At 36.2% G+C, this 27,377-nt stretch overlaps 1 protein-coding gene across 1 annotated transcript in view; it reads left to right on the top strand.

Moving 5' to 3' along the window:
• LOC123557358 (golgin subfamily A member 4-like) overlaps nucleotides 1-27,377 on the top strand; it is a 58,390-nt gene that overhangs the window by 22,261 nt on the left and 8,752 nt on the right. The window contains exons 2-9 of the mRNA XM_053544631.1: nucleotides 621-873; nucleotides 1,043-3,474; nucleotides 3,708-3,906; nucleotides 4,636-4,716; nucleotides 4,902-4,991; nucleotides 5,984-6,088; nucleotides 6,395-6,587; nucleotides 19,214-19,416. Coding sequence (XP_053400606.1) covers nucleotides 715-873; nucleotides 1,043-3,474; nucleotides 3,708-3,906; nucleotides 4,636-4,716; nucleotides 4,902-4,991; nucleotides 5,984-6,088; nucleotides 6,395-6,587; nucleotides 19,214-19,416 — 3,462 coding nt within the window. The 5' untranslated portion in view covers nucleotides 621-714. The remainder of the gene's footprint in view (nucleotides 1-620; nucleotides 874-1,042; nucleotides 3,475-3,707; nucleotides 3,907-4,635; nucleotides 4,717-4,901; nucleotides 4,992-5,983; nucleotides 6,089-6,394; nucleotides 6,588-19,213; nucleotides 19,417-27,377) is intronic.

Here is a 27,377-nt window from a genome sequence, read left to right as displayed (position 1 = left end):
TGCACGTTTTTTGGGGTCTTTTGGTTGTTTTTTTTAATCGACTCTTACTGCATGACATTCAGTTATGAATGTAGAATGTTATGAATGTAGCTCTATATAAACAATTAATTTATATATTTAGCAAAGTCAAATATATTGCAGGAGGGTTTTCTACATTTGAAGTTAATATCTAAATAAAAATATTTCAGTGAAAGATAGGCATTGGATATCTTTAAAACTAGGTATTTTCTGATAAATAAGTTATCCGGCGATAAATGAAATGCCTTTTCCCGTATGAAATGGACTTGGCTGATCTCTGATCCGTCAGGTCTAGCTGTTTTATTTTACCAACCTGAGCTTGTCCGATTTTCGGTTGATACGCTTAATACAAACTCCGTCAAAACAAATGAATCATATGGTGATAATAGGTACATAAAACAACAAATTATAACGTATGAATTACATATATCATTCAAAATTCAAATAAAAAAATGAATCTGAAAAAAAACAACATACGTATGGAAAGTCATAAATGGAAATGAAAGCAATAGACCATTTTTATCCAAACGAAAGAACATTCATAAATAACAGGAGCACAATAGTACATGTATACCGATTTTATGAGGTTTGTTTCTTTACAGATGAGCAATGGGCGTCACTTAAAATACAAAGTCTGAATTAGTTCGATGACAAAGATTGTTATTTCTGCTTATTAAGTCAATTACCTGACTCGCAATGGCATGCAAAAAAGGCCAAACAGGTAACGATGGATTTGAAAAGATCGATTCAGCACTTAGTGCTCTTGTGGAGTATATAAAGAAACAGCCGACGACAAAAGGAATAAATGTACTGTCATTGAAAGTAAAGAATGAGATCCAAAAGGAAAGAGAGCGTGTAAGTATTCTGTTTTATGATATTATATTCATATGAGTAAAGCCAGTAACAAATTCCATATTCCTGAAACTTTGTAATTGATTTGTCCATTTGTATCGATTTGAAAACGTACACATTAAATAAATGCTATTCTGTAAAAAATACTTAAACATAACTTACCGTTCCACAGGCCGAGAATCGCAAGTTAGAAATAAAACAATTACAAGAAGATAAAAGGAAATATGAGGAACAGATTGAAAACTACACAAAATTATACTCTAAAGGCCGACATGATATGGAAGGAGCATTAAAGCATGTTACTAATGACATTGAATTGGTTAAGGCTATTAAGTATGCAGTGCAACAAGTTATAACAGACTATGCTCAGCTAAGGCAGTATATCGAAAAGCAGACAATAAGGAATGCGGACCGGATGAAAACTTCAGAGGAAGACATTGACGAAGCTATAACATTAAAAAAGATAAAGACTGAAATGGGTATAACAAGTAGACCTTTGGTAAAGAAAGTTAAGGAAACAAATAGGCAGATATCTGTGCATAAAGATCGGTACCAACAAGCTTTGAATCATATACAAGATAAAGAGGAGGAATCTGAAGCCAAAATATTTTCACTGAATATTAAAATTCAACATTTGGAAAAACAGAAAGATTATCGTGATCGGCAAATAGAACATCTTCAAGAAAAGTTGCAGGGTTGTGAAATAAATCTTGAACGTCGTGATCTGAAAATTAAAGATTTAGAGGAAAGGATAGACATTATCAGAACGGAAATGACCAGTGAAAAAGAGCTTCTTATAAAGAAAATGGAAAAACAAGAGAAGCAATTATCAAAGCAGAGGGATAAGCTGCAGCAAGCCTCAATTCAATTATATGAGACCAATCAAAGCCGAATTATAAACTTACTAAAGAAAGACAACCAGGAGAAAGATCACCACATTTCTGAGCTGAGTGAGCAACTTAAGCAAACTATGAAAGTAGAGGATGACAAAAACGTTCAAATGTTGAACAAAAATGTGGTCGAATTAGGTCAATTGAATGAAAGAAATGAGATTTTAAAACAAAAAATGAAAGAAAAGGATAGTCAGTTATATAAACAGCATGATCAACTTAACCGCACTTCGGAAAGACTGCGAAAAACAAAGGCTATGGCGGATGAAAACAAACCGTCACTAGAAATAGAAATTCAAAGTCTTGAAAGAAGTATTGAACGCCGCGATCTGCAGGTTAAGGACCTTGAGGAAAAGTTAGACAGAATGAGGACTGAATTGAGGTGTGGAAAGGAACGTCTTGAACAGAAACTGTTTGCAAAAGACAAACAGTTATCTGCAATTAATGCCCAGTTGGAAGAAGCTTTGAATCAATTACAGGAAACAAAAAGCGACCAAGGTAGAATCCTCACCTCACTAAAGAATGAAAATGTGTGTCTTTTGGCACAGGTGGAGTTAAAAGATTTGAAAATAAATAATCTAAAGGAAATTTTGGAAAGTACAATTACTGAAACAAAGAAGGAACGACTAGCATATGAAACTGCACAGGTGAAAGATAACCAGATATCTAAACTAAGATATCAACAGCAACACACTTTGAAAACATTGCAGAATAGAGAGGCAGAATTGAATGAGACTATCAAGTCGCTGGAGAGAAAACTTAACAGTCTTAAATCAGAGCTGGAGCTCCGAGATCAGAAAATTAAACAATACGAGGAAATATCAAAAGATACAAATATCAAAATGACACGAATTAGTGATAGAACTGAATTTCTAGAAATCAAATTGAAGGAAAAATATGAGCATACTGATCAACGGGATCGCACTTTGGAAAGACTGCAAAAATCGAAAACTGAATTAGTAGGAACTATCGCTGACTTAAAGAAGAAAAATCTAGACCTTGAGGCACATATTGAGGATAGTGATCTGAAAGTAAAGGATCTTGAGAAAAGGTTTAACAGTATGAGGACTGAACTAAAAGGTGAAAATAAGCTTCTTGAAAATAAATTGGAGGAAAAAGATAGGGATCAAAAAGAACAGCTACAACAAGCTAACAATCAGTTATATAAAAGAGAGGTCGAATTAAATGGCATTATAACCTCACTTAAAAAACAAAATCAGGAAAAGGAATATCAGAAATCTAAACTGGAAGATCAGCTGAAACAAACTTTGAAAAAGTTGGATGACAAAGAGGTTGATATGACAGATACTGATACTTCACTGAACAGGAAACTCAAGTATCTTGAGGCAGAGGTGGATCGCCGTGAGCGAAATGTAAGACATCTAGAGGAACTGTTAAACGATAGGAAGATTGAAGTGACTAAAGTGACTGAAAGAAATGAACTTCTAGAACAAAAGTTGAAGGAAATGGATGAACGGAACGAACAGCTGCGAAAGAAGACCCAACATTTTCAGAGAGAGGTTGAAGACCGTGATCTTAAAGTGAACGATCTAGAGAAAATGTTACACAGCAAACAGGTTGAAAATAGGGAATATGAACAAGAAAAAGATGTAAGGGAAAAAGATGAGAAGACGTCCGAGCTGAAAGAACTGTTGCAACAGACTTTGCGAAAATTACACGATACAGAGATTGAACTAGATGAAACTAAAACAAGGTAAACATATATGATGCATTACTCAACACTTATAACTGTTCTTTAAATTAAGTGTATTAATAACATTTGTTCATTTGAACGTTGCACGGTAGTTCTGTGTTGTTTTGAAGGTTTAACTAAGCGACAAGATACATGGTATACTATGCTTTCAGATAATAACATCCTATATGACTCTCATTTTATATAACTTTACACTAACTGAAATTTCAATTGTGTTGCTTTTTGTTCTAAAGGCTCAGTAAAGCTATGGGAGACAGACTGACCGATAATAACCCTAACATTACCGACCTAAGCGACAGAAATCGCCCTACAAAACTCGCCGAAAGATGTGCTGAGTTGTATGACAATCAATGGACTGATGCGTTTGACATTCTCGACAAATGCTTCGATACAGAGGAAAATGTTATAGAAGCTCTCCTATGGATACTGCAGGTACATTGTAACTGCTTTGAGGATCACATGCTTGCAACTAAAGAAGGAAGGTCTGTTTTACATGAACTTACGAGGACCAATATATATATAACCCTTCCCAAAATAATAGTCGCGAAGTGCTTTAAGTCACATAATGCATACATATCTGCTAATGGAATGAGATTTTCATAACTTTGGTGTCAGATTAAAGATATCCAACGCCTGTCTTTTGCTAAAATATTTTATCTTTAGATATTTACTTCAAATGCAGGAAATCCTCGTCAAATGATGTTAACTTTAATAAATATATAAACTAATTGTGTGTAGAGCTACATTCATAATTAAAATTTATGCAGTAACCGTCGTTTGTAAAACAAACCTTCCAGATTTTAGTGGTACACACATTTATTCTGTATTGAGCTATACATTAGGTATGTATATTTTAACCCTAATGCATAGTATTTGTTAAATTAAATATACACAAACTTATTAATTTTAAATTTACATTAAATGGAATATAGTTATTGTTCATGTTTTCAAGCATGAAACTTGGGTCTACAGAACCTTAAACAAGTTTCGAATGATTATATACAAAATCATGTCAGATCAAAGAGAGGTAATTATACATACTATAATATACTCTTTATAACTATAGTCTCAAGTATTAACCATTTTGAAAGGAGGCATAAAAATGCATCTACGAAGTTAGATTCTTAAACATTTTAAGATGTGCTATGAACTCTCTTGCAGGATGCCATGACTTTCTGCGAAACAAAGGCGCACAGACAGATGGAGGAGTTAGGACGTGAACTAATATTTGCTGACAAACGTGTAAGACAGTAACTATCAGTTAACATTTTGAACTATGACTCATAACTCTTGTATTACCAACTTTCGTCTAGGTAGTTGTTGAGTCGTTTTGTAAACCATTTTGTCTCGGATAGGTACTTATACTTTAAAGATTACATAATATACTTTTTGTCTTGGCATTAAAAAGAAATATTTAAATTTAACAGGAGAGTGAAAATATATCAGCCGATGTGCGTAAACTCTTGAAAGATTGCAGGAAGACAGTGGCACCTGTTGCCGTAGGAAACATATATAAGGTAAAGAGAAATTTAATGGAGAATGCTTGAATTTATGTAATCAAATATAAAAATGTTCAGCATTTATAATGCGCTTCATTTACGTAATCACTTAATGAAGTACAATTTATTATAAAAACATTTGACAGGTAATATTCCCAACAATTTTCTGATAAATTACTGTTATTTATTATTTGATTACCGAAAAGCGAAAACTCTATTCTTCACCTTTCTCCTATTTTCTTCGTCTAAATACATTGCACAACTACCAGCAGCTTCCTACTATAATATCATATAACAAAGTAAATAAAATCTGAAAAGTAGATCCCTCGGAAGCACCGAGAACAAGGCACACAGTGAAAATTGCAGACTCGGTTTGATTGAGTCTGTTCATGACCAGTAATGGAAAATGCAACACTGCATTAAGCCGTATTCAATCTTCGAATCTAAATGATCCCGAAGGACCAGAAAATATAACAACACTGAGATGAAGTCATGTCGTATCCGAGTTAAGTTTTTACGTCACGCGCACCTGCTGCATACACCAAGCTGACACCCAGTTAACTGGTTAGTCGTTATTTGAGTTATGAGAAGTTATTTAGAAGATCTTCTATGAATCATCCTGGCTAACAAGCAATGTTTTTGACGTTCATGCGTTCTGAATTCCCTCATTACCTCAACACAGTGAGAGTTACTGCCTAGATACAGTTTACACCCAACAAAATTACACAATTTTGCCGCTTTAAATTTTGCTGCTTTTAAATACTTATTTACCTTCTGTTCAGCATGTGTAGAAAGGAAAGTCAGTTTCGACCGGTCAAAAAAACTCCAGAAACATTATCTGTAAGCTCTAATGTTAAGTAGGTGTGGCTGTTATCGAGGATGGTCTAAATAACTAAAAACGACTTACCTGAACTCAAAGCGGTGTAAAAATCAGTGTAAACGCGATCCATGCAGCAAGTGCACTCGACGCAAGTACCTATCCTTGTTGTCTAATACTTCTTCTCTTTCAGATGTATATGTTTCATCTAAGAAATTCCACCGATAAAACATTAAGAACAGCTGTAGAAATCAGCTCATATACATCAGAATGTCTAGAAATCTGCTGGTTTATGATGGTATGTAGAAATTTAATATGCGTTATGTGAAAATAAGGAGTTTAACATACATTAGGTTCGAATATAAATTAAAATCTTCGAAATGATTAACTGTATGTAGCTATGTACCAAAAAACATATATTGTAATATTTCATTTTTAAACGTGCCCAAAAATTGAAGCTTAAAAGAACTGATAGTTTGTTTGCACGTTGTTTGCACAAATAAAAAAAAGGGCAAATAAAATTACATAATGCACTAAATTGTTTCCGAACTATGTTGTCCACAGTTTCCATGGAGTACACTAGAATTAAATTGAATGCTTACAGATCCAAGATCCACCTGTTGCGTTTGCCCCGTTGCTCAGGAAGGGTTCGAGCTTTAACACCGACCTGTACAAACCCTATACAAGTAGTGGCACCCACATCGACTATGTAGTATGGCCTGCTTTGCTATTACACGAGGGTGGTCCAATTCTGGCGAAGGGCGTAGCTCAAGGCCACGGTAAAAAATCTAAAAAGAGTACATAATAAAAGAACTGATGACACAACAGTCCAAAAAGAACTGTTTGGCAGACTACAGAGACAGGAACAGACCACAGTGAAATTACAGACTGAAAACAAGATGTATAACGCTTAACAATTACATCTGGTAACTCTAGGATTTTTTAATATTTGTTTTATTCACTATTGCTATTAATTAATTCCTACATATTCAAGTATTTTTATTATATCACTCTAGTAATTTTTATCAAAATGTTACTAAGAGGTTTTACGCCTGGAACCGATTCAGAGTGTTTAGATATATCCTAACGTTGCCATGCTATATCTTATTTCGATTATTAAATGTCGTCTTTTATGTATTATACATGGAAGAAATAGGGAAGCAATATTGCATGGCGCATGTATGGCGTCAAATAAAGTAGGTCTAAAACAAATCATGCTGACAGTTTTCAAGTATGTCTTTTTTTTGTAACTGTATCATACCCACTTCCTTTGTTCAAGGTACATTATTATTTGAAAGTATTAATGCTTTACTAAATTTGAATATTATACAGGATAAAATTTGTCGTTTGTGACTTTTTGGAAAGGTCAATATAGGCATAAAATATTCTGATTATGCTAACTCTCATGTTCCTGTTAATACATACCACGTCATAATTTTCTTTTTAACTTCATATACTGAACATCAAAAACTTTACTCCTTTTCAAGACCACAATGTACCGTATAGCAACGATTCAGTTGCTCTAAAATGTCAGAAAGGTATTAAATTGTTTTCTGTCTTTGCTTTGTCTCTTTCAACAGGTTCAACTCAACTTTTTATCATTTATCTCATGCCATTCAATAGGCATCCAAATCTGTTAAATAAAGAGAGTTAATTTGAAAAAAATAAAAGATTGGTTTGCCTATTGGTATTCCATTAATTCTAGTTACTCCTTGCATGTTTTTCTATTTAGTCAACAAAAGTTACAAAGTAACGTTTATGACTTCTACTTATTCCAGTTAGAAAAACATTTTTACACATACCTGCATTTACCTGAAATAGAAAAAGGGTTTTCGCATTTTGATTAAAATAAACAATTTTGTAGAGTTTTGTCGATAACCCTGAATATGATTATTTTATAATTTGTAGAGCATAATTGTACATGTAAACAGTATTTATGAACAAGTGTTATCTGCTCTTACGTCAATAAACAATGTATATGTGCATTCTGTTTTATTTCTTGGCAATTCACCGTTCTGTTTTATCACGTTTATTTGTAAGCCTGATTCTTTCAACAACTGACATATTAATTAAATTAGAAAGCTGAAAAAACCTGGTTACTTTATACTACTTTCTCAAATATTACACTTGAAGTACTAATGTTTTTTTCTAACCAGTGCTATGAATTACCCCTGTACTTTACTAATTTTGAAGTCACCAGATATTAAAACTGTATTTCTGATCTTGTCTTTAAATCAACTTATTTAATCTTAAGAAAATAAAAATCGCAATTGTTTTACACTTGTAACTTGTATGCAAATACACTTATGTTTATTTACGAATAGTTATATTCACTACGTCGCTCGCTTCCAGTGCGGGAGGTCGTGGGTTCGATCCCTGGCCACGTCATACCAAAGACGTAAAAATGGTACTAGTAGCTTCCTCCCTTGGCGCTCAGCATTAAGAAGATAGTGCTAGGACTGGTCAGCCTGGTGTCAGTATAATGTGACTGGTAGGAGTATCATGCCACGTGTCTACGGCGTAATATTCCAGTGAGGCAGCACTGTAAAAATGGGCATTGTGCTCACTGCTACAAGTAGACAACGTCGTGTTACTGAAATATTGTTGAAAATACTTTAAACTCGACCCCCCTCGCACACGCACACACACACACACACGTTGTATAGAAACAGCAAAAGCGTTAATTTTCATATAAACAACAATGAAGCAATTATATGAAGGGTGGCCCTTTCCACGAGATTGCACTCTTAACAAACATGAATAAAAAGGTTTGTTCTAAAATTTCGACAAATAAATTTTATAAACAGCATTAAGCTACAGCTAAAAGTAATCTTTCTTTCAGTAAAGATCAAAACTGAATCGACGTGACTATATAATTTTTCCTAAATTGAAGGATATCCTAAATAAATATCAGGAACTGTATTGTTACCGGAAGACCGGCTTACAATTTAACGTTGGCGGGTCTGTTTGACTGTTCCAATTCGATGTTAAAATGATCGGTATCTTGACATTCATCTTGATTTTGTGACACTGAGTGAAGGTGTTTGTAGCAAGCGACTGTAAAAAATTACAGGTGTACTATAGAAAACGACAAAGAAAAAACGGGTGCTAACTTTAATATAAGAATTTTACACTTCATTAAATTCAGCCCGCTGAACTTACTCTTTTCCGCTTCTTTCCAACATGAAATTCTAAATCTGTCATTTTAACTAGCTTGCGTAAGGAACATGCCGATTTCGATAGAATGCTACACATACGAAGGGTAGTCGCTTTTTGCTCTTTTTCAAAAAACGTTCAATATTTTTAAAAATTCTTTCTACTTTTTTTAAAGTATTCTACACCTACGTCTTTACACTTTGATCATCTTCGTAGGAGCGCTTGTACTTTCTCTGCAAACCATGAAGAAGACCTACTGCTTATGCTGCGTTTACACTTAGCAACGAGGATCACGATTTGAGAGAAGCGTGGTGAGCGTGATGGTTCGTGGTATCGAATCGTGGTGACCGTGAGGGAACTTGGTTGAATCGTGATGATCGTGACAAAAGTTTTGACAGTCAACAATTTTTCCACGATTATCCCGATTTATCGTTAAATCTTGAGAGAACGTGATAGAACGTGAAAATCGTAACAGAGCGTAGCTTAACAGACCTTAACATAGTGCATCTGACCTTGATGCTCCATCGTAGGAGATCTTAGTGAACTTAGAAACACGATTCCTTAAGTTCAAATAGATCTGAAGGCATCCTTACAAAGTTGACGCAGGAGCCAACATCTTCACACCTGAGTTGAGAGTATTGTCCCAATTGGTGCCTTCGGTTTACACTTAATCATGGGCTCACCTTGCAGGTCCTATGCCTTCTATTTCTTCGTCTCCTTCCTCTCCCTTCTGTCCTGCCCTGTTCCGTCCCTTGTTGCTGCTCCAGACGAGTAACTATATAGACATACATGAAAATTGCCAATTCAGCATCTTCTTCATCTCTTAGATGCATAGCTCGTTCCTCTCTGGAGAGAATGAGAGGATGACTCATGCCTCCTATTTATACTCCAATCGTGCTCAAAACGTGACAATCTTGATCAAATCATGGCCATAAATCGTAGGAGATCTCAACAGAACTTGATAACGTGAGGGATCTAAATAGAACGTGACAAAACGTGATAGCATATCGTGGTAATCGTAAGAGAACTTTAGAGAACATGATGAAAATCGTGGCAGCTTGACTAGATCGTGTTGGTTTCGTAACAAAACGCTACAGCTACATGTAGTAACTAAACGTACTGAGAGCGTAAGAAAGCGTAGGAAAACGTAGTAATACAAAATTTATGAAATAAATCGTGGACATCGTGGCTAAGTGTAAACGCAGCATGAGGTGCTGATTTACAGCCCTGGTCTCATATTTGTTTCCAGTGAACCGTTTTATCTATTCTGGGCTGTACTAAGTGTGTGACAACAATTGTCACTTGAAGGTGTTGATAGGTTCTGTTGTAGATGAGGCAGTATGAGAGGGGGCATTGTCATGCAAAGGAGGGGCAGTTTTTCTTGGCTAGCCTGTCACTTTTTCTTTGAGTTATTTTTCAAAATTACTTCTAAATATTATCTAACAGTTACAGTTTGACCTTTTGGCTTGAAATGAGCCGGTGTAATTCCACGTGAATTTCAAAAAGTAACAAGCATAACCTTGCCGGAAGAGAGCTAAAACTTTTGAGAGGTGGGGAACCAGCTCGTTTCCACTGCTTTGAATGAGCTTTTATTTCAGGTTCAGCATGCATTGTTTGTTTATCTAGCCTGATTAGAAATATATCTAACATAAGTTATTCTGTATTTTTACATGAACTGCATATGAAATCAAATTTTATAGCTGTGCCTTTCTACCTTTCAGTATATTTTTCAATTATAGATATATTTAAGAAAAATACAGTGTCACACTACAGCTGCTAAAAACAGAAAATTTATTTTGTCGTGCGTTTTTTTAACGCAATGACATTTCCGTTCATAGACATAGATTTTCCTGCGCTTTCATGAATTTAGATTAGATTTGAATTGACCGAAAAGCGTATTTTAACCACCATTTCTTTTCTTTCTATAGCGGATGCCTAATTCATATCTGACCCGGGCGCCGTGTGATAATTCCTTGCGGATTTAGGGGCATCATAGATGGCTACGGGCTACGGCGTATGTGTTCACATTATATACGAGCATCGTGCCATTTTTTGTACAGGCTCTCTGGGAAAGGCCGGGAGAAATCCGTACGGACACTGCGCAGAGATTCTATGGAAATCGTGCAATTTCAGTGCAGTTACCGTGCAGTCTCCGCAAGATTCCCGTGGAAATCATACGACGCCCGTACTGCTACCTTGCATGCAGAGGCTGCGCGGAGAAGATACGGTGATGGTACAAGCCTGGACGGCAGGCTAGGTGCTTAGAAATTCTTGGGGTTAGTCTGTTTACCATCTTCCGAAACATGGTTGGCTCGATTCTGAGGTAAACTTAGAAGTCCCCATGGGATTCCCGCATCAACTCCTGCATCAGGGTGTCGTAGTGCCCCAGGGTGGCCCGTCTCAGCAGCAAGGGCTTCACGTACATCGTCCTCTTCCAGTGCCTCTGTCGGGCCTGCTGCTCATCAAGGATGACAAGGCTTGTAATCATATGCTCTCTTCTCATGACCTGCCTCAACTGCAACCGCAGGTATGTCGCTCTGAGTCTTAGTGGTACTATCATTTCTCCGAAGAGACAAATAATGAAAAAATGTTGGAAATGGCCAATATATATAACCATCTGAAAAATGTTTGCGGCAATGATGCGGCCGCTGTAGAGTTGCCGCGCGATGATTGCTTTATATCCGTGCGTGTTCACAGGTACCGCACGGGCAGCAAGCATCAACCTTGCGGCAGCTGTGCGAAGGTCCCACGAGTCTACAATCTACGTACGATTTCTTTTGGGCAACATGTCCACGAAAAATCGTGCGTTGTCTGCACGATCAGCGCAAGGCCTCCTAAAGATGCCCGTGCAGGGATTGTGCAATGCCATCTGCGACACGTCTTTCGATTTTTCTAATTTGTATAACTTTTCGCTAAACAAAATCGTAGAGCCTGAGGAGCCTGTGAATCCGTATGAAAATCGTACTGCCGTCTTCTGAACAGAAAGGAGGATACGGGCAGTCTGCGGGCTCTGCACTGACGCATCGCAGGCAAAATGTGAACTAAGAACTACTTGCCAAATATTCTCAGCTGTGTACATATACTTGTAATTTCCTTTGTATCATTGAATATGATTTTTAGAAAGCCCAGAGCATTACTTTTATGAGAAAATGATTATGTATAGCTATATACCTTTTCACAATAGTGGCATGAAATATATAAAAAATGACAATATAAGTTTACATCAATTTTCTAATAATGGTACAATGTAAACTTTGTTTCATAAACAACTATGACCTTATTCTATGCACATCACATCTGTCAAATATTTTTTTTAAAAATAGTGTGTCTTTCTTGATATTACTTTTATACTATTATCATTATCTTAACTTACTGACTACAAATAAATTAACTGAACTTAAAAGACATGTACTATTCACAGAAAAAGAATGAAAAAATGAGTCACATTTCTACCCATCAGAGAGCTTTCAAATACACGCCAAATCGCACGAAATGACTTCTTGATTTAAAAATTTTATTGGGGAGGCCCCACATACCCCCACCTGCTGGAGGGGGGAGTCCCCTCCTACAACTACCCCCACTCGTTTCACGACTCGTACTCACACACCCTCCCCCCCCCCCCCCCCCCCCCCCCCCCCCCCCCATCAGAGATATTCTGGTTATGCCTCTGCAAGACAGTCTGTGTTGAATATGACTAACTGGACTGAATAGCTAATGGTAAAATTGTAAAAATAAGCTACGTGTCGAAGAAAAAAATTGACCTAACTAAATAAATGATTTCAAAAATCGATATCCGCTTTTCTGTCCCTTTCAAATTACTTTCCGTTTTCTTATTGTTGATCTTTATCTTTTTATTCTAAAAAGGGCTCAAATTCTATATCGAAATCTTAAGCAAAACTTTCGTTTCTTGTGAAACACATTCAAAAGTGCTAAGCAAGCTCCAATACGTCATATTACCGATGACATTTATGTACAACATGAATGGTGTTCGTCATTTTACAGTTCTCAGCGTCTTGCTTACTTGTGCGAAAGAATAAAGTCTTCTGTAATACATTGTTATACTATTGAAAATCCGTTCATATCCATTATTCTTATGTATTTTGTTCATTGCTTGTATATAAAGTAGTTCTCTGTTAAAAAACAAACGCGCGCATTCCTCAAAGCGCCCAGTTATGCAGACTGGCTCTCGACGGTGACAGTTTCCGGGACGTCTTCACATTTTCTTTGCATCATATTTTGGTAAGACATACACTTCTTACATGAAATATACATACATGTTAATTTCCGTCAACCCGATTTGTATGACATGATTCAGTCAACTACAGTTTGGTTAATTTTTGACTTTTTAAATAGCAACAGCGCCATGTATGCCTCGAGAAATAGCGCTTTAAAATTTGATCAAATATTTTACTTAAAAACATGTTTAAAACAAAATGTTACATAGCACAACTGTCTTGATTAATTTACACACATGCTCCAGCTGATGATGCACGAGTTTGTTTAACGCTGTACAGAATAATTCGACATCATTTGCGCTCTTATGGAACTATTCCGCAAATGTATTACCATTTAGGGTCCAGGCGTGTATAAACAAAGGAGCATGACGACCTACCATTTGGGCCGAGAGCTCACGGACTTTTATTGCAACAATTGAGGCCAAAAGAAGTTTATACGTTTTTGGAAACAATATTCCATATCCTCCATGAAAACCAATTTCTTAAGTGTCAAAGCCGTGCCTAGCTTTATTTTGTTCAATTATGTTTGTGATAGGGGAGGTAAAACTCACTTGTAAAATATTAGAGGGTAGGGTAAAGTTGAGGGATATGGAATAATGTTTACAAAAAAAGTATAAACTTTTGGCCTCAATTGTTGCAATAAAAGTTGTGAGCTCTCGGACCAATTTGACGCGATACATGCGCAAAGAAAGAGTTCTATCATATTTGATCAAAACTTTTACAATAAAAGTCATATTAAAATCGAAATACCGTGTTTGAACACTATATACACTCCGGCGGTTATACGTCGTAAATGACACATAAATACTACGCTCGACGTATTACCGCCCATTATGTATAAATAGTGTTAAAACACGGTTTAAAATTTGTAAAATAAGTACTTCGTTTGTATATCATCTGTGAGTGATCATACATATGTAAACAAAACGTTTAAAGACGCGTGACTTAAATACTGATCAATGATTGATCCACAAAATGTAACACTATCGCGTACACTAGTCTAGCGGATCAATGGAGAGGTATAAACAGCGTCCCCCGCGCCCCTCCGATAACAAACAAAATATAGTTTCATAGGCTAGAATTCAGAATTTTTACTTGACTGTCTTACTTTTAAGTTTCAGTCGAACTTTGAAAATGATAATAATAATTTGAACATCACCCTTCGCTCGAACTCATCGTCCGGTCTCCGGAACAGCCCTTTATAATGTGTATTGTTTGACGACAGGAAATTCGAACGTCGATAATTTGAAGTCTCGGACTAAGCAACGGCCCCCGCAGACATTTTAAAGTGCATTTCACACGTTTTAACCGGAATAGACAAGACTAGTGCCAAAATTTATATTTGCCTCAATTGACTCACGTAAAAGCGCTTCTCGTTTATTACATTCCTCGCCAAGTGTTTATCGGTGCGTATTTTTACATCTTCCTTTTGCAGTTCTTACTTAATAGATCATGATTGTCCTTAATTTTAGCGAAGTGTTTTAAAATGCATTAATTCAAACAAATAGCAATTAACGTTTATGATAAAGAGCATCGCAGTGAACGAAGATCAAATCATTAAGAGGTGTGTTCATGCTTCGGAGAAGAAAGTTCGAACACCACCAAATCATAGAAAGAAAGAAGTGTTTTACATGAAAATTAAACAGCATATAAAACATTTATATTATTCTACAAAACCATTGTCACTTTATTCATATATTATTGAATTTCGGAAAGGGACTGCATGAAGGGGCCGCACACTGGACAGTTCAACGCCTTTAAAACCTCGCCATTTTTAAAAAAGCTGTTACATGTCTTCGTTTTGATGCATTTGCAACAATGTACGAGTGCTTAAACTTGACATAACTAGGTTAACTATCGTTTTTAACAATTGTTTACTTTTATTTCTTTACAAATGGCATTCTTTTTTCAAAGGGGGACAACTCTTTTAGAATATTTTAAGTATCTAATTCTATGGGACAGAACGGTAAAATTGTAAATTTTAGCAGGTAAACAAACCGCTATCAATGACTTTTTTAAAAGGGTGTCAGAACATACGCAGCACGGCGGAATATTGTCAGTCTGAATAAAATATGCAAAGTTTTTCAGTTGCTTTGACTTCTAATATAATGACTCGTGTGCTAAAATAGACTGTGTATTGATTAATACATACAGGTTGTTTAGCTGTTACCGTTAGCTATAGGTAGCTGTTATCGTTGAGTATAGTTCATACTGTTTTTATTCGAAGAAGGCTATAAAATGCGATAGTCGAGTAGCCAGGTACATGTTTTGGTATAATGATCCAAAACTCGGATGGCTCGAACTACTCATAACTTGGTCAAATTTGGCTGGTCCCGTCGAGTTCGATTGTAGTTCTATTTAGATTGGAAACGTGGTACATGGATGTCATGCAAAATTGTGGAGACTATATGGACTTGATGAATATTCTACTTAGTATAAAACAACACAATTACACGTACGATGTTTGTACATTTTGTTCAACCTGTCTACACTTTGATTTTCTGTTTAACACACTGTTTTTTTGAAGATTTAAGATTCATACCTTTGTTAGCTTCACGACGTTGTGAAGGTTTGGGACAATTGTCAATTACTTAATTCATAATAACAACTAAACTGCCACTGTGCAGATATGTATAGGGAACAGTATTTTGGTAACGTCACGGCGGGCATTAAACCTTACTTACTGTATGCTCCTTGATTCTGTTTCAGAACTAGCCCATTTTCCGTTTTCTCTTCATGAATCACAGTTGATGAACGAATGATTTCAGACACAATGTCTTCTTTTGAGTCATACGGCTTGCCCGAGGGTCGAACTCTAGGCCCAATTCAATAGATATCTTTGAGGTATCAACTATATATATTTTATTATTATATCAACATTAAAGCGGCGTAGATTACGTACGTTGCTTACTGTTTTGACAGTGGTAACTTGAATAGCTATCAAATAGATCAGATTGCTTTTTTTTTGGCAATTTGCAAATTTAAAAGTCAAATATTATTAATCAATTAATTAATCATAATTATTTACACGCAAAATATAGGCCTACGTCGGATTGCATCATTTGAGGCTGACATGCAAAAATATTCAGACCGCGCCCCTCTTAAACCAAAGTCTGGATCCGCCAATGTAAATTTTCGGAAGAGGAAGTACATTAATTTTGCAAGCGCTTACATGTTTTACATAATTACGGTTTATCCTTTACATTTAAAGGCAATAATTTAAGGACCAGCTTGAGAAACTGGGGGGACAGAAAATGGCGTTTCTAGGAGGGACGATATGTTGTAAGTACCGTGTTATCGGCATATTATTTTATGTTTATATATACAGGTATACTATACTGGAATGATATGTTCACTAATTTTATTTTCGAACATTTCAGCGTTTTGTTAACTGTGATACCGTTAATGATAGGTCAGATAGATCTGCATTTGATTTTCGTACTACCAGTTCATAGGCCGTATTAGTGACCTTTTACTAACAATTTGATTATACCGCCTTCCCAGTTACTGGTTAAAGTTCTGCAACATTTATTTTTTGTCAACTGATTTGTATGTCTTATTAAACTCAGTTGAAACAGGGCCAATGCATAAGTAAGTTAATTCAAAACGAAAGTAGCCGGTTCAATCCGAATATAGCCCATTCAAAACGAAGTTGCCTGTTCAATCCGAAAACTAGCCTATTCAAAATGAAAGTAGCCGGTTCAATCCGAAATGTAGTCCATTCAAAACGAAAGTAGCCGGTTCAATCCGGAATGTAATCCATTCAAACCGAAAGTAGCCCATTTATTAGTATTAAAAGTTGTATAACCTATACAACGGAGGAGAAATACAAACTAATTAATGACTTGACTGTGTTAATCATAGACTAGATCTATACAATACTTATAGAAATTAGAAATCTAATTCATGTTAGTTTCAATATTTTCATCTGTCGGAAATTTGCAGTTATAATTAGAACGTATTACAGCTATGATTAGATGGACTAAACAGAAATATCATTTTACTGACGTCATTCTGTTGTAGTACTTTAATTGTCATATACGCTGCACACGGGGATCGAACTCGCGAACCGCCGATTCATCGTTTTTAGTTTAACCTACCGCGCAAACTGGACATACCAAAATATTTATTATTTATTGTATAGACGCAACTTGATAACTTGGCATATACACCTGTTACAGTGGTTGAACATTAGTTATCAAATCTTTAAGCTTTAAAAAGATAAAGGAAAGGTTAAATTGACTGTCAGTGTAATTGATAACGTACTGACTTCAATTTTTTACTTTTTTTAGATAGTATTAGTATTACTCTTTGCATTGTATTCGCTATTTTAGTAATAAATACTTTCCGATTATTTTATCTTCAATTTCCTTCGTTACGTTTTACAGTAACTATAAAAGTATTGTGTTGTATATAAAATACAGCAGTATATATTGATGTTGCACCCATGTGAAAAAAGTATATAAGTAATTCAGTTTTTCTCATAAGCTTGCTTATCTTTATGACTTACTGAATCGTAGCAGTATCACGGCTGAACGATATGTAAAAAATATACGGGAAGTTGTTTTGAGAAAAATATTTGTAAAAATATGCCGCATTTACGGTTCGAACCTGCAACCTCCTCAGGTATGAGATAACTTCGCTACCGACTACGCCAATGGCCTGATCATGATAGATATATAGATGTAACATCACTGTTACACGTGAAACCAGATTATTTCGTGACCGAGCTATATGCTATGAACCAACTGATACTGAGTGGATTTTCCAGTGGTCAAGTTCGATAGATTGTGTTTATGATATGAATACTTGACTTAAAAATAAGTTCTTTTCGTTGTTTGATCAATCAAATTTTCATCATTTTCACGAATCAAATGTTACATCTGGCTTCTCCTATACACCATAAATCATTGTCGGCAAATGGACAGTTAGTAGGGCTGCGGAACACGATATGAATAGAATAACATACACTTGCATATAAATCTTGCAAACTATGACATGTTGTAAATGTATGTGATTATTGAAACTAAGTTGTCTGAAGTGCGCAATCTATTTTGCAATGCTTCCGGGAGTAGTATAAATAGAACGGATCTCTATTCACATCGGCAAGTTCCCGAGCAGCCAGCTTAGTTCACACACATGTAGAGTACATTGCTCAATATGTTTAAAATCATCATTAAGCTGATAATTTTGTGATGTCCAAATGTTCACAATATAAAAGGATCGTATCTGGATGACTTAATTATGCCGTTTATATGCGTTGGTATCCCTCATTTTCTTGTCTTACGAGTCATCAAGAACTAAAGCTATGGGTTACCCACTTTACCTTAAATGTTTTACTGCATTTATAGTTCATTTCCTGCTAACTAGGCGGAATCACACCGCAGATTTTTTTTTTAAATGACTTCTTTCACTTTTATTACCATTTTGTATGATTAAGGAGTTTGTGTGTTCGGGTTTAACGTCTTTTTCAACATTCAGTCATACAAACAACTGCGTCTATTTATAGCACAATGGCCAACATGATTGTGCTGCCTAACCTGAATATCACGCCAAAGTCATTAAACTGATACCGAGCTGACTAGTCCCAGAGCCGCCAAGTGAGAAAGCAACCTAGTATAATGTCTTTGTAGTGACAATACCAGGCAGTGAACCCACGAACCCCTTAACTCGAAGTGAGCGCTGTACCACTAGGCTACCGAGCTGGTCTTGAATGGTTTAGAATCAATGCACATTATAATTATAAGGGCATACAGTTAATTTAAACATGAATATCAAAATAATGGGACACAGTTCCTGCAAAATTATATGCCACACATGAGTATTCCAATGAACAAGTAATAGTAGATTTCTGAGTACAAAAATAATTACTTATGATATAGCCCAATTACTAAATTTACATAAATTATGAATGTAAATGCATTTTGTTTTGGTCATATAGAGCTATAATTAGGTTAATGCAATTATTTACTAAAAGGCATATTTTCTCACAGATCAAACTAATGTCACCAGGAGCACGTAATTCTTAATATGGTCTAAACATCTACTTCTGTATGACTGGATGACAATGGCGTACATACAAGACGAAGATGGATTAGAAATGCTTGGCACATCAGTTTCGGTAGCTGCACTTCTGACTTATTTAAAGAAGCACCCCACGAAATGCTTCAGAGATAGTTATGTAGATGTATTGTCTTCTAAAGTAAGGGAAGAGATCTTAAAGGATAAATCACATGTAAGTACATATCATCCTTCGGGATTTGCTTTATAGAAAATGTGGCGTGTCACGCTTTATAAAGTAATCAAAGGTTTGTGCCTTCTTATATTTACATTTTTGGAACGGTCTTTCCACATATAATACATACGGATCATAGACATTTTAAGTCCATCTGCATCTTGTAGTTAAGGAACCGTGTTTCAGAATGTTAATGTATGAATGTGAATTAATTTTAAGCCTCGATATTTGCAGTGATAGAGGTTAACGCCCTTAACAATATAAAACTATCATAAAACTGAAACAAATCAGTTTGTTTTCATGTATCTGTTTAACAGTTCTTTAAGACAGGGACTAGTCAAATATAGGTGGTCACCCCTAAATGAAACCTTTTTTTTATTAGTGATAAGTAATCTTTCCTTATTTTTTACCAATAATTACTGTGTTTAATCTTTTTTATACACCCGTTATGGAAAAACGGGACGTATTATGTGACGGCGCGTGCGTCTGTACGTCTGTCATAATTCATGCCCGGAGCATTACTTTATTACCATTAAAGGTATTGACTTTAAACTTGGCATTTAGGTAGAAGATGGCGATGAAACAATGTACAGAGCGCCTGAACCGGCTCTGTAGGTCAAAGGTCAAGGTCACAAATTGAGCTAAAAGCTCAAACCTGTCTATCATATTTTGTGTCCGGAGCATAACTAAATAACCATGCAAGGTATTGGCTTCAGACTTGGCGTGTAGGTAGGCTGCGATCAAACAATATGCAGTGAAGATGAATCGGGTCTATAGGTCAAAAGTCAAGGCCACAGGTTGAGCTCAAAGGTGAAATCTGTCCGACATATTTCGTGTCCGGAGCACAACTTATTAACCATTCAAAGTACTGACTTCAAACTTGTCATGTAGGAAGACAGTGATGGGACGATGTGCAGAGAATATAAACCGTGTCTGCAGGTTTAAGATCAAGGACACAGATTGAGCTCAAGGGTCAAATCTGTCTGTCATATTTAATGTCCGAAGCATACTTTATTAACTATTCAAGTTATTGACTTTAAACTTGAGATGTAGTTAGTTGGTGATAAGACGATGTGCATAGGGCATGAACCAGGTTGGTAGGTCATTAGTCGATGTAACAGCAAGGTCATATCTTCCCATCACATTTCGTGTACAGAGCAAAACTTAAAAAATATAAAAGATGTTGACTTGAAACTTGGAATATAGGCAGTGATGATGAGACGATGTACAGATTTCAACAATCTACATTACACTGTCCCAATTAACCCCTCCCCTCAAAAATCATTTAGTTTCTTGCCCTTTAGTATCCTGTTTTGCATATTCTTTAAATTGTGCTTCTATCCTCCTCTGATATAACCCTTTGAGCGTAAATTAACTCGTTTGGCGAAGCTCTTGTTTGAGATTCATAGAAACTGTTCCAAATTGTATAGGTTTATAAACTTTCCAAATACAAACATTTGACGGTTTAAGCGGATAAAACTTCTTTTATTGCATTATACATTTAAACCTTCCATGTTCGAACAGTCCAAAATGCCACTATAATTTTTAGCTCGACTATTCGAAAAATAGGGGAGCTATCCTACTCGTCCCGGCGTCGGCGTGATCGTGAACGTGAGTGTTAGCGTGAGCGTCACACAAATGTTAAAGTTTGCATACCACCCCATATATTTTCAAAGTCCATTGAGATATTGCTTTCATATATTGCATACTTGTTTACCAGCATGATCCCAGTCTGTAAAAATGAGGAGGCAACTCTATCAAGCATTTTGACTGAATGATGGCCCCTTTTCGACTTAGAATATGCTTCAAGCATTTTGACTGAATTATGGCCCCTTTTCGACTTAGAATATGCTTATTGTAATGTTAAAGTTTTACTCATTGCTTATATTATACTATCAAGCACTGAGAATAGTCGAGCGCGCTGTCCACTGACAGCTCTTGTTAGAAAACTTGACACTCCGTCATGGATACGGTTCGTTTTGCATGGAATCGCACCTACCAGAAAGTTAAACTTAGTATTACTTTAAAACTGATACCCCTTTTTTCATATTCGCGATCAAATATAAAATATGTGCATTCGTTTCACTTAAGAGTATTTATATGATATATGAGCATGATTTCAACAATACAATCCATAACCGATTTTTAAATATTGTTAACGTCCTCGTTTAATTCTTTTATATGTATATAGAAAAGTGCAAAGGTTTACCTTTTTTTGTCTATATATGGGATATATAAATGGAAGATGTGGAAATTTGTGTCATAGATGGAAGCGATATTCCCGATCAATAATAATCTTTTGATGACATAAAAAAAAAGCGGGGTTCAGTGTTCATAGATTTGTTTAAAAAGTCTTAATTATTGTTTGCTTAATGGTAGATTCTCAAGATATGTTGACAATTTTACCTGCATTTCTCATGAATGCAAATCCATTGTTGATAATACTACTTGTTCCCAATGCAAAGGTCCATTTTGTTGATGACTTTTCCGTGTTTTGTATCTCAGATTTATGTTGTTTATATAACATTCAGCCTCGATGGGCAATGCCAGACCATTCCGTCTTAACATGTATCATTAAGAATGTTTTTATTATGCAAAAAGGACACAAATACCTCTAAAGTGCTTACTGAATGGCTATATTTAAAGCATCAAAGGAACACAATCAGATAAATAAGGTTTTTCTAAGATTTGTAATATATATTACAGTGAAATGGACAGTAAAATAATTTTTTTAACACTAGAGATCAGAGAAGAGCTCGAAGGTCATTAAACCATGGTGGAATATCACATTAAATTCACTGTTTAAAAATTATAGAAAAGCTGAAAAAGATTACTTAAAATTACTAACCACACCTAAACAAAGGCCACTTTCTGAGTTTAAAACAAAACATATGACATTTGATAAAAAAAATCGAAAAGCTAAACGAAATTATAAAATTAATCGAATTAAAGAAAGACATAGCGGAAAATGAGACTAAAAATCCAACTGTATTCTGGCGAAAATTAAAAACAATCGGCAGACAAAAATCCAACACAAACGTTCCAAATGAAGTAATTCTGGGACACAGCCAGACTCCATGTGAACAAAAAGTTACCTTAAATAAATGGGAGTGCGATTTTGAAAATGTTTACACTCCTTTCTCGGACACGAACGGAAATCCCCCCGATAATTTTCCAAATTTAGACAATCCGATTCATTTCAGTTATTCTAAAAAGTTAAATATGCCTGTCTCCTTAGAATAATGTAGTCAGATTATTTCTTATGCAAAGTCTGGAAAAGCTGATGGTATTGACTGTCTCCCAATTGAAGTTTTCAAGAACGATTATTCTAAGCTCCTACTATGTTCATTTTTTTAACAAATGTTTAACTTGTCATATCACCCCGTCGATTTTGTCTCGTGCTTTAAATGACGTATTACGAACTTCATATATGTAGAAGATTTATGTAGTTATTTATATTTTATTTCGAAAAACGGAATAAAAATCCAAAACCTTGACAGTTCCTCTTTGTTCCTGATAGTATATTTCTCGATTCAAAACACGTTATTTTATCAAAAATTCATAACGTTACGCTGGAACTGATAAAACAAAACCGGAACTAAACATTGTTAGTTGTCTTTGAAACGTCATGACGTCTTTCCTGTTTACGGACGTTGATTTCCCGCGCTTTGTTTAAATACGCTGCTATAAGAAATAGTTCTAAAAAGAAAGCCGTTCGACTGATTTTATTTTTATTATTATATCTTGATATCGGTATGCAAGAAAAAGATTATGTCACTGGTTATAGGTGCAGATAAGAATATCCGGCTCTCGGATAACTGTTTAGGCGGTAACACGGTAGGAACCTCGTTACCGCCTAAACAGTTACCCTCGAGGCCGGAAATTCCCATCTGCACCTGTAACCAGTGAAAGAATCTTATATTATCCAATATTGGCGTTACTAATCACATCTATGAATCACTGAAAGCACTCTACACTGGATGCTAGGCTGTTGTTGACGTAAACGAAAGTTATACAAACTTTTTTGGACATCACTTCCGGTGTGAAACAAGGGGACGTTATCTCGCCTACGCTATTTACTGTATTTATAAACGATTGAGCAGAGAAAATTAAACGTTTAGATTTAGGGGTAAACTTAAGTAATGAATTATTTGTGTCTATTTTGTTGTTTGCTGACGACATAGTTTTGATAGCGTCAAGTGAACAAAACCTCCAGCTGATGTTAGATACTTTAAACCATTGGTCTAGTATCCTTGAAGCTGTTCATTTAGTTGGTATTTCATTGGAATGAAGTTTCTTTAACACTACTAAAATATATTTTTACCTTGACGGTTTCGACAACGGTCTGTTGCCTTCCTCAGAAGTTTCGTACTGCGACGATCGGCTATCTTCGGCCTTGTCCCTCCCAGTCTAAACTTGAAATGCCCCATTCAGTGAACGGACGAAGGGTTATGGAAAGAGCCAGGAAGGAATTAGTCCGAGAACGGATAGGAATTGTCAGTAGAAAAGTGAACGATTTGGGTACGAAAGCATTGAGTGCGAAAGAGGTAGTGAAGAACGTTTTACCGAATGACGTCACTGAGCAAGTATTTTCATTGGTGGGTAATCTCGCGAGAAAGTGTATAAACAGACAGAATCGCGTCACATTTGTATTTTAGAACAAAAGAAGGATAGCGAGCCTAATTTATCAGGTGAGCACCTTAGGAAATGGGTAAAGAACATTTCAGAGCTGGAACTAACATTAAAACAAAAACAGGTACTCGGGTTTGAACTTTGCGGTTTCCCCCGTTTCTGTCCCCGTGAATGATTTCATTGTGGCTACAGAAAAAGCATGTTGGCCAATCCCGGAAGGAGAAAGGTCTCAACTTTGTTCAGAGGTAACTAGTTTATTGAAAAATGCCAAACCCGACCCAGAATATTAGTAAAGAGAGGCAGGCGTTGAAAGAGATATACAAGCACAAAGATATCATGGTGTTGCCGGCAGACAAAGGGAAGGCCACAGTGGTCATGGATACGTCGAAGTACGAAACCAAGGTCCAAAAAATGCTCGCAGACAGGAATACGTACGACATGCTGAAGAAAGACCCCACGGCAGAATACAAACGACAGTTGGTCGGGACACTCACTAGACTGAAAAATGAAAATAAGATCACTGAATAACAACATCGTTACTTATATCCAACTTCTGAATTAGTGCCAAGAATGTACTGTACGCCTAAAATTCACAAACAAAGCAATCCGTTACGTCCTATTGTTGACTACACTGGATCCATCGGCTACAATACGTCTGGAGCACTGGCTGACATACTAGGCCCTCTTGTAGGCCTCACTGAATACCATGTGAAGAACAAAAACATCTGGCGGACAAGTTATCAACAGTAATGGCGGAGAATGATCAAAGTTTTGCTTCGCACGACGTTGTCTCGCTTTTCACTAACACTCCAATAGATAAAGCTCTTTTAGTGATAGCCGACCGTTTGAGAAAAGATAAGACACTGAGAAAACTACCAACTTAGAAGTATAATACGTGATGAAACTCTGTGAGTTTATTCTCACAACGACATACTTTATGTTTAGAGATACATCTACCGTCAGAAGTTCGACACAGCCATGGGTAGCCCAGTGTCCCCCATAGTTGCAAATCTCTATATGGAGATTTTAGAACAAAAAGCCATCGCGTCGTCGCCTCTAGATTGTAGGCCTACACTCTGGAAGAGATATGTGGACGATATTCTAGAGACGATCAAGGTGGGACAAGTTGACAACCTAACATGACATTTAAATCAAGTCGACGAGACAGGTAGTATAAAATTTACTCATGAGGAAGAGAAGGACAGACCCATCCCATTCTTGGACACTCATAGTTAGAAAGGAGGACGGTAGTGTGAAGTTACAAGTCTATAGGAAGAGCACGCACACAGACCAGTATCTTGACTTTAGTTCCCACCATCCTTTGTACCACAAACTAGGTGTAGTAAGGACCCTTCATAACAGATGTTACTCACCTGTGACAGAGGAAGAGGAGGACATAGTCAAAGAAAAAAAACATGTAAGGCAAGCTCTCCAGAAATGTGGATATCCGAAATGGACTATTGAAAAAGTTAAAGATCAGATAAAGAAGAAAGAGACAAATGGGGGCAAGAAAGTGAAGAAAAAGAACGACTTAAGGATTAGTGGTAATACCATACATACAGGGGATGTCTGAAAGTGTAGATCGTGTAGATCAGATAAAGAAGAAAGAGACAAATGAGAGCAAGAAAGTGAAGAAAAAGAACGAAAACTCAGAAAGGACAAAAGGATTAGTGGTAATACCATACATACAGGTGGTGTCTGAAAGTGTAGATCGTGTGTTCAGAAAACACAAAGTAGCCACCGCTATGAAACCATACCAAACGCTTAGGTCAATGTTAGTCCATCCCAAAGACAAACTTAAATTGGAGTATAAATGTGACGTTGTGTATCAGATTCCTTGCAAACAACATGAAAAGGTATACATTGGGAAGACAAGGTGAAAATATAAGACACAAATGCACATCAAAAAAGTAACTATACACGCGCAGAATGGAATTCAATAAAAGCGCAATAACAGACCATTCAGTGCAAGAGAATCATATAATAGATAGGAGGGGGCAACCATAGTGGATCAGGTAGCAGAATGAGCGGATCAGACAAGTCAAGGAGGCGATTCAGATTCGGACAGCGGGCACGGTCATGAACAGGGACGAGGGGGCGCACAGGCTGTCCCACGTCTACGACCCTTAGTTCGCCGTTTCCACGAAACCGGAAACTGACGGACAAGGCCGAAGATAGCCGGTCGTCGCAGTACGAAAATTATGAGGAAGACAACAGGCCGTTGTCGAAACCGTCAAGGTACTTTATTCCACTGGTGTAGAAAACCATGTAAGGCGAGATCTCCAGAAATGTGGATATCCGAAATGGACTATTGAAAAAGTTAAAGATCAGATAAAGAAGAAATACAAGTCAATATAAATAAAACTAAAATAGTGCATTTTAGGATGTAAAGCAAAGTTAGAACTCGCTTCATATTTAAACTGGGTAGTTCTGTTGTTGAAATTTGTCAAAACTACAAATATCTAGGCGTTGTGCTTAATGAATTCTTAGGCAAATGGTTTAACGTATTCTGCAAGTAGACCTTTTAAAGTTTAATATCAAACTGGTACTGTTTAGTTTCTCAGCCAGAACATTTCGGCCTGGGTGGTTCCAATACTCATGCTTTCATAGCTTTGGGTATTGTATAATCACCCCTTGGATATGGTGCCTGCTTTTTAATTTTGTCTTTTGGAATTTCCTGTGATATACAGGCTCCATAACCTCAGATCTCCTTTCTAAATTCCAGTTTGTTTAGTTCTGCTCATTGTTTTCTCGTTTAGGGCATACCCATTATTTTAACTGGGGACCATACGCCGCTTTTCATGGAATTACATGCAAGTGTATCATTGAAAGTTCCATGCGCACCGTCGTATGAACACATCTGCAGATGTCTCTAAATTATTTTTGTACTTGAATCTTGTGTAAATGTTGAGTTCTGCTCAACCCAGGGCTAGAGGGCGTGTTCGTCTTTATAAAAGATTTATTTCTATGAGCAAAAACCGATTGACCAAAATGATTTTTGGGATTATTCGAAATGTAAACGAAATTGGTCCAGTGATTTTAAAACTATATTTAAAGAAATTGGAAAGTTAAAAGCATTAAAAACATTATCAATCAGAGGTTTCAATCATAGTGATGCTTCGAAAAAAGTTCGAATAAAATTAATGGAAAATTTTATACGTAAATGGCAAAATGAGGTAAATTCAGAATAGAATCGTAAAAACATAATTTCGTACTGAACAATGTGTAAAAATGAACCTTAGTAAGCACATTTGATCTGTTATAACTCAGTTAAGATCTGGTACTCTGCTAATTGAAATTGATCGCTAAATATATTATGGCATAGCCCA

Source organism: Mercenaria mercenaria, chromosome 5 (genome assembly GCF_021730395.1).
Source record: "Mercenaria mercenaria strain notata chromosome 5, MADL_Memer_1, whole genome shotgun sequence".
Lineage (NCBI taxonomy): Eukaryota > Metazoa > Mollusca > Bivalvia > Venerida > Veneridae > Mercenaria > Mercenaria mercenaria.
The sequence above is the reverse complement of the archived record's forward strand: the minus strand, read 5'-3'. Positions and strand labels throughout refer to the sequence as shown.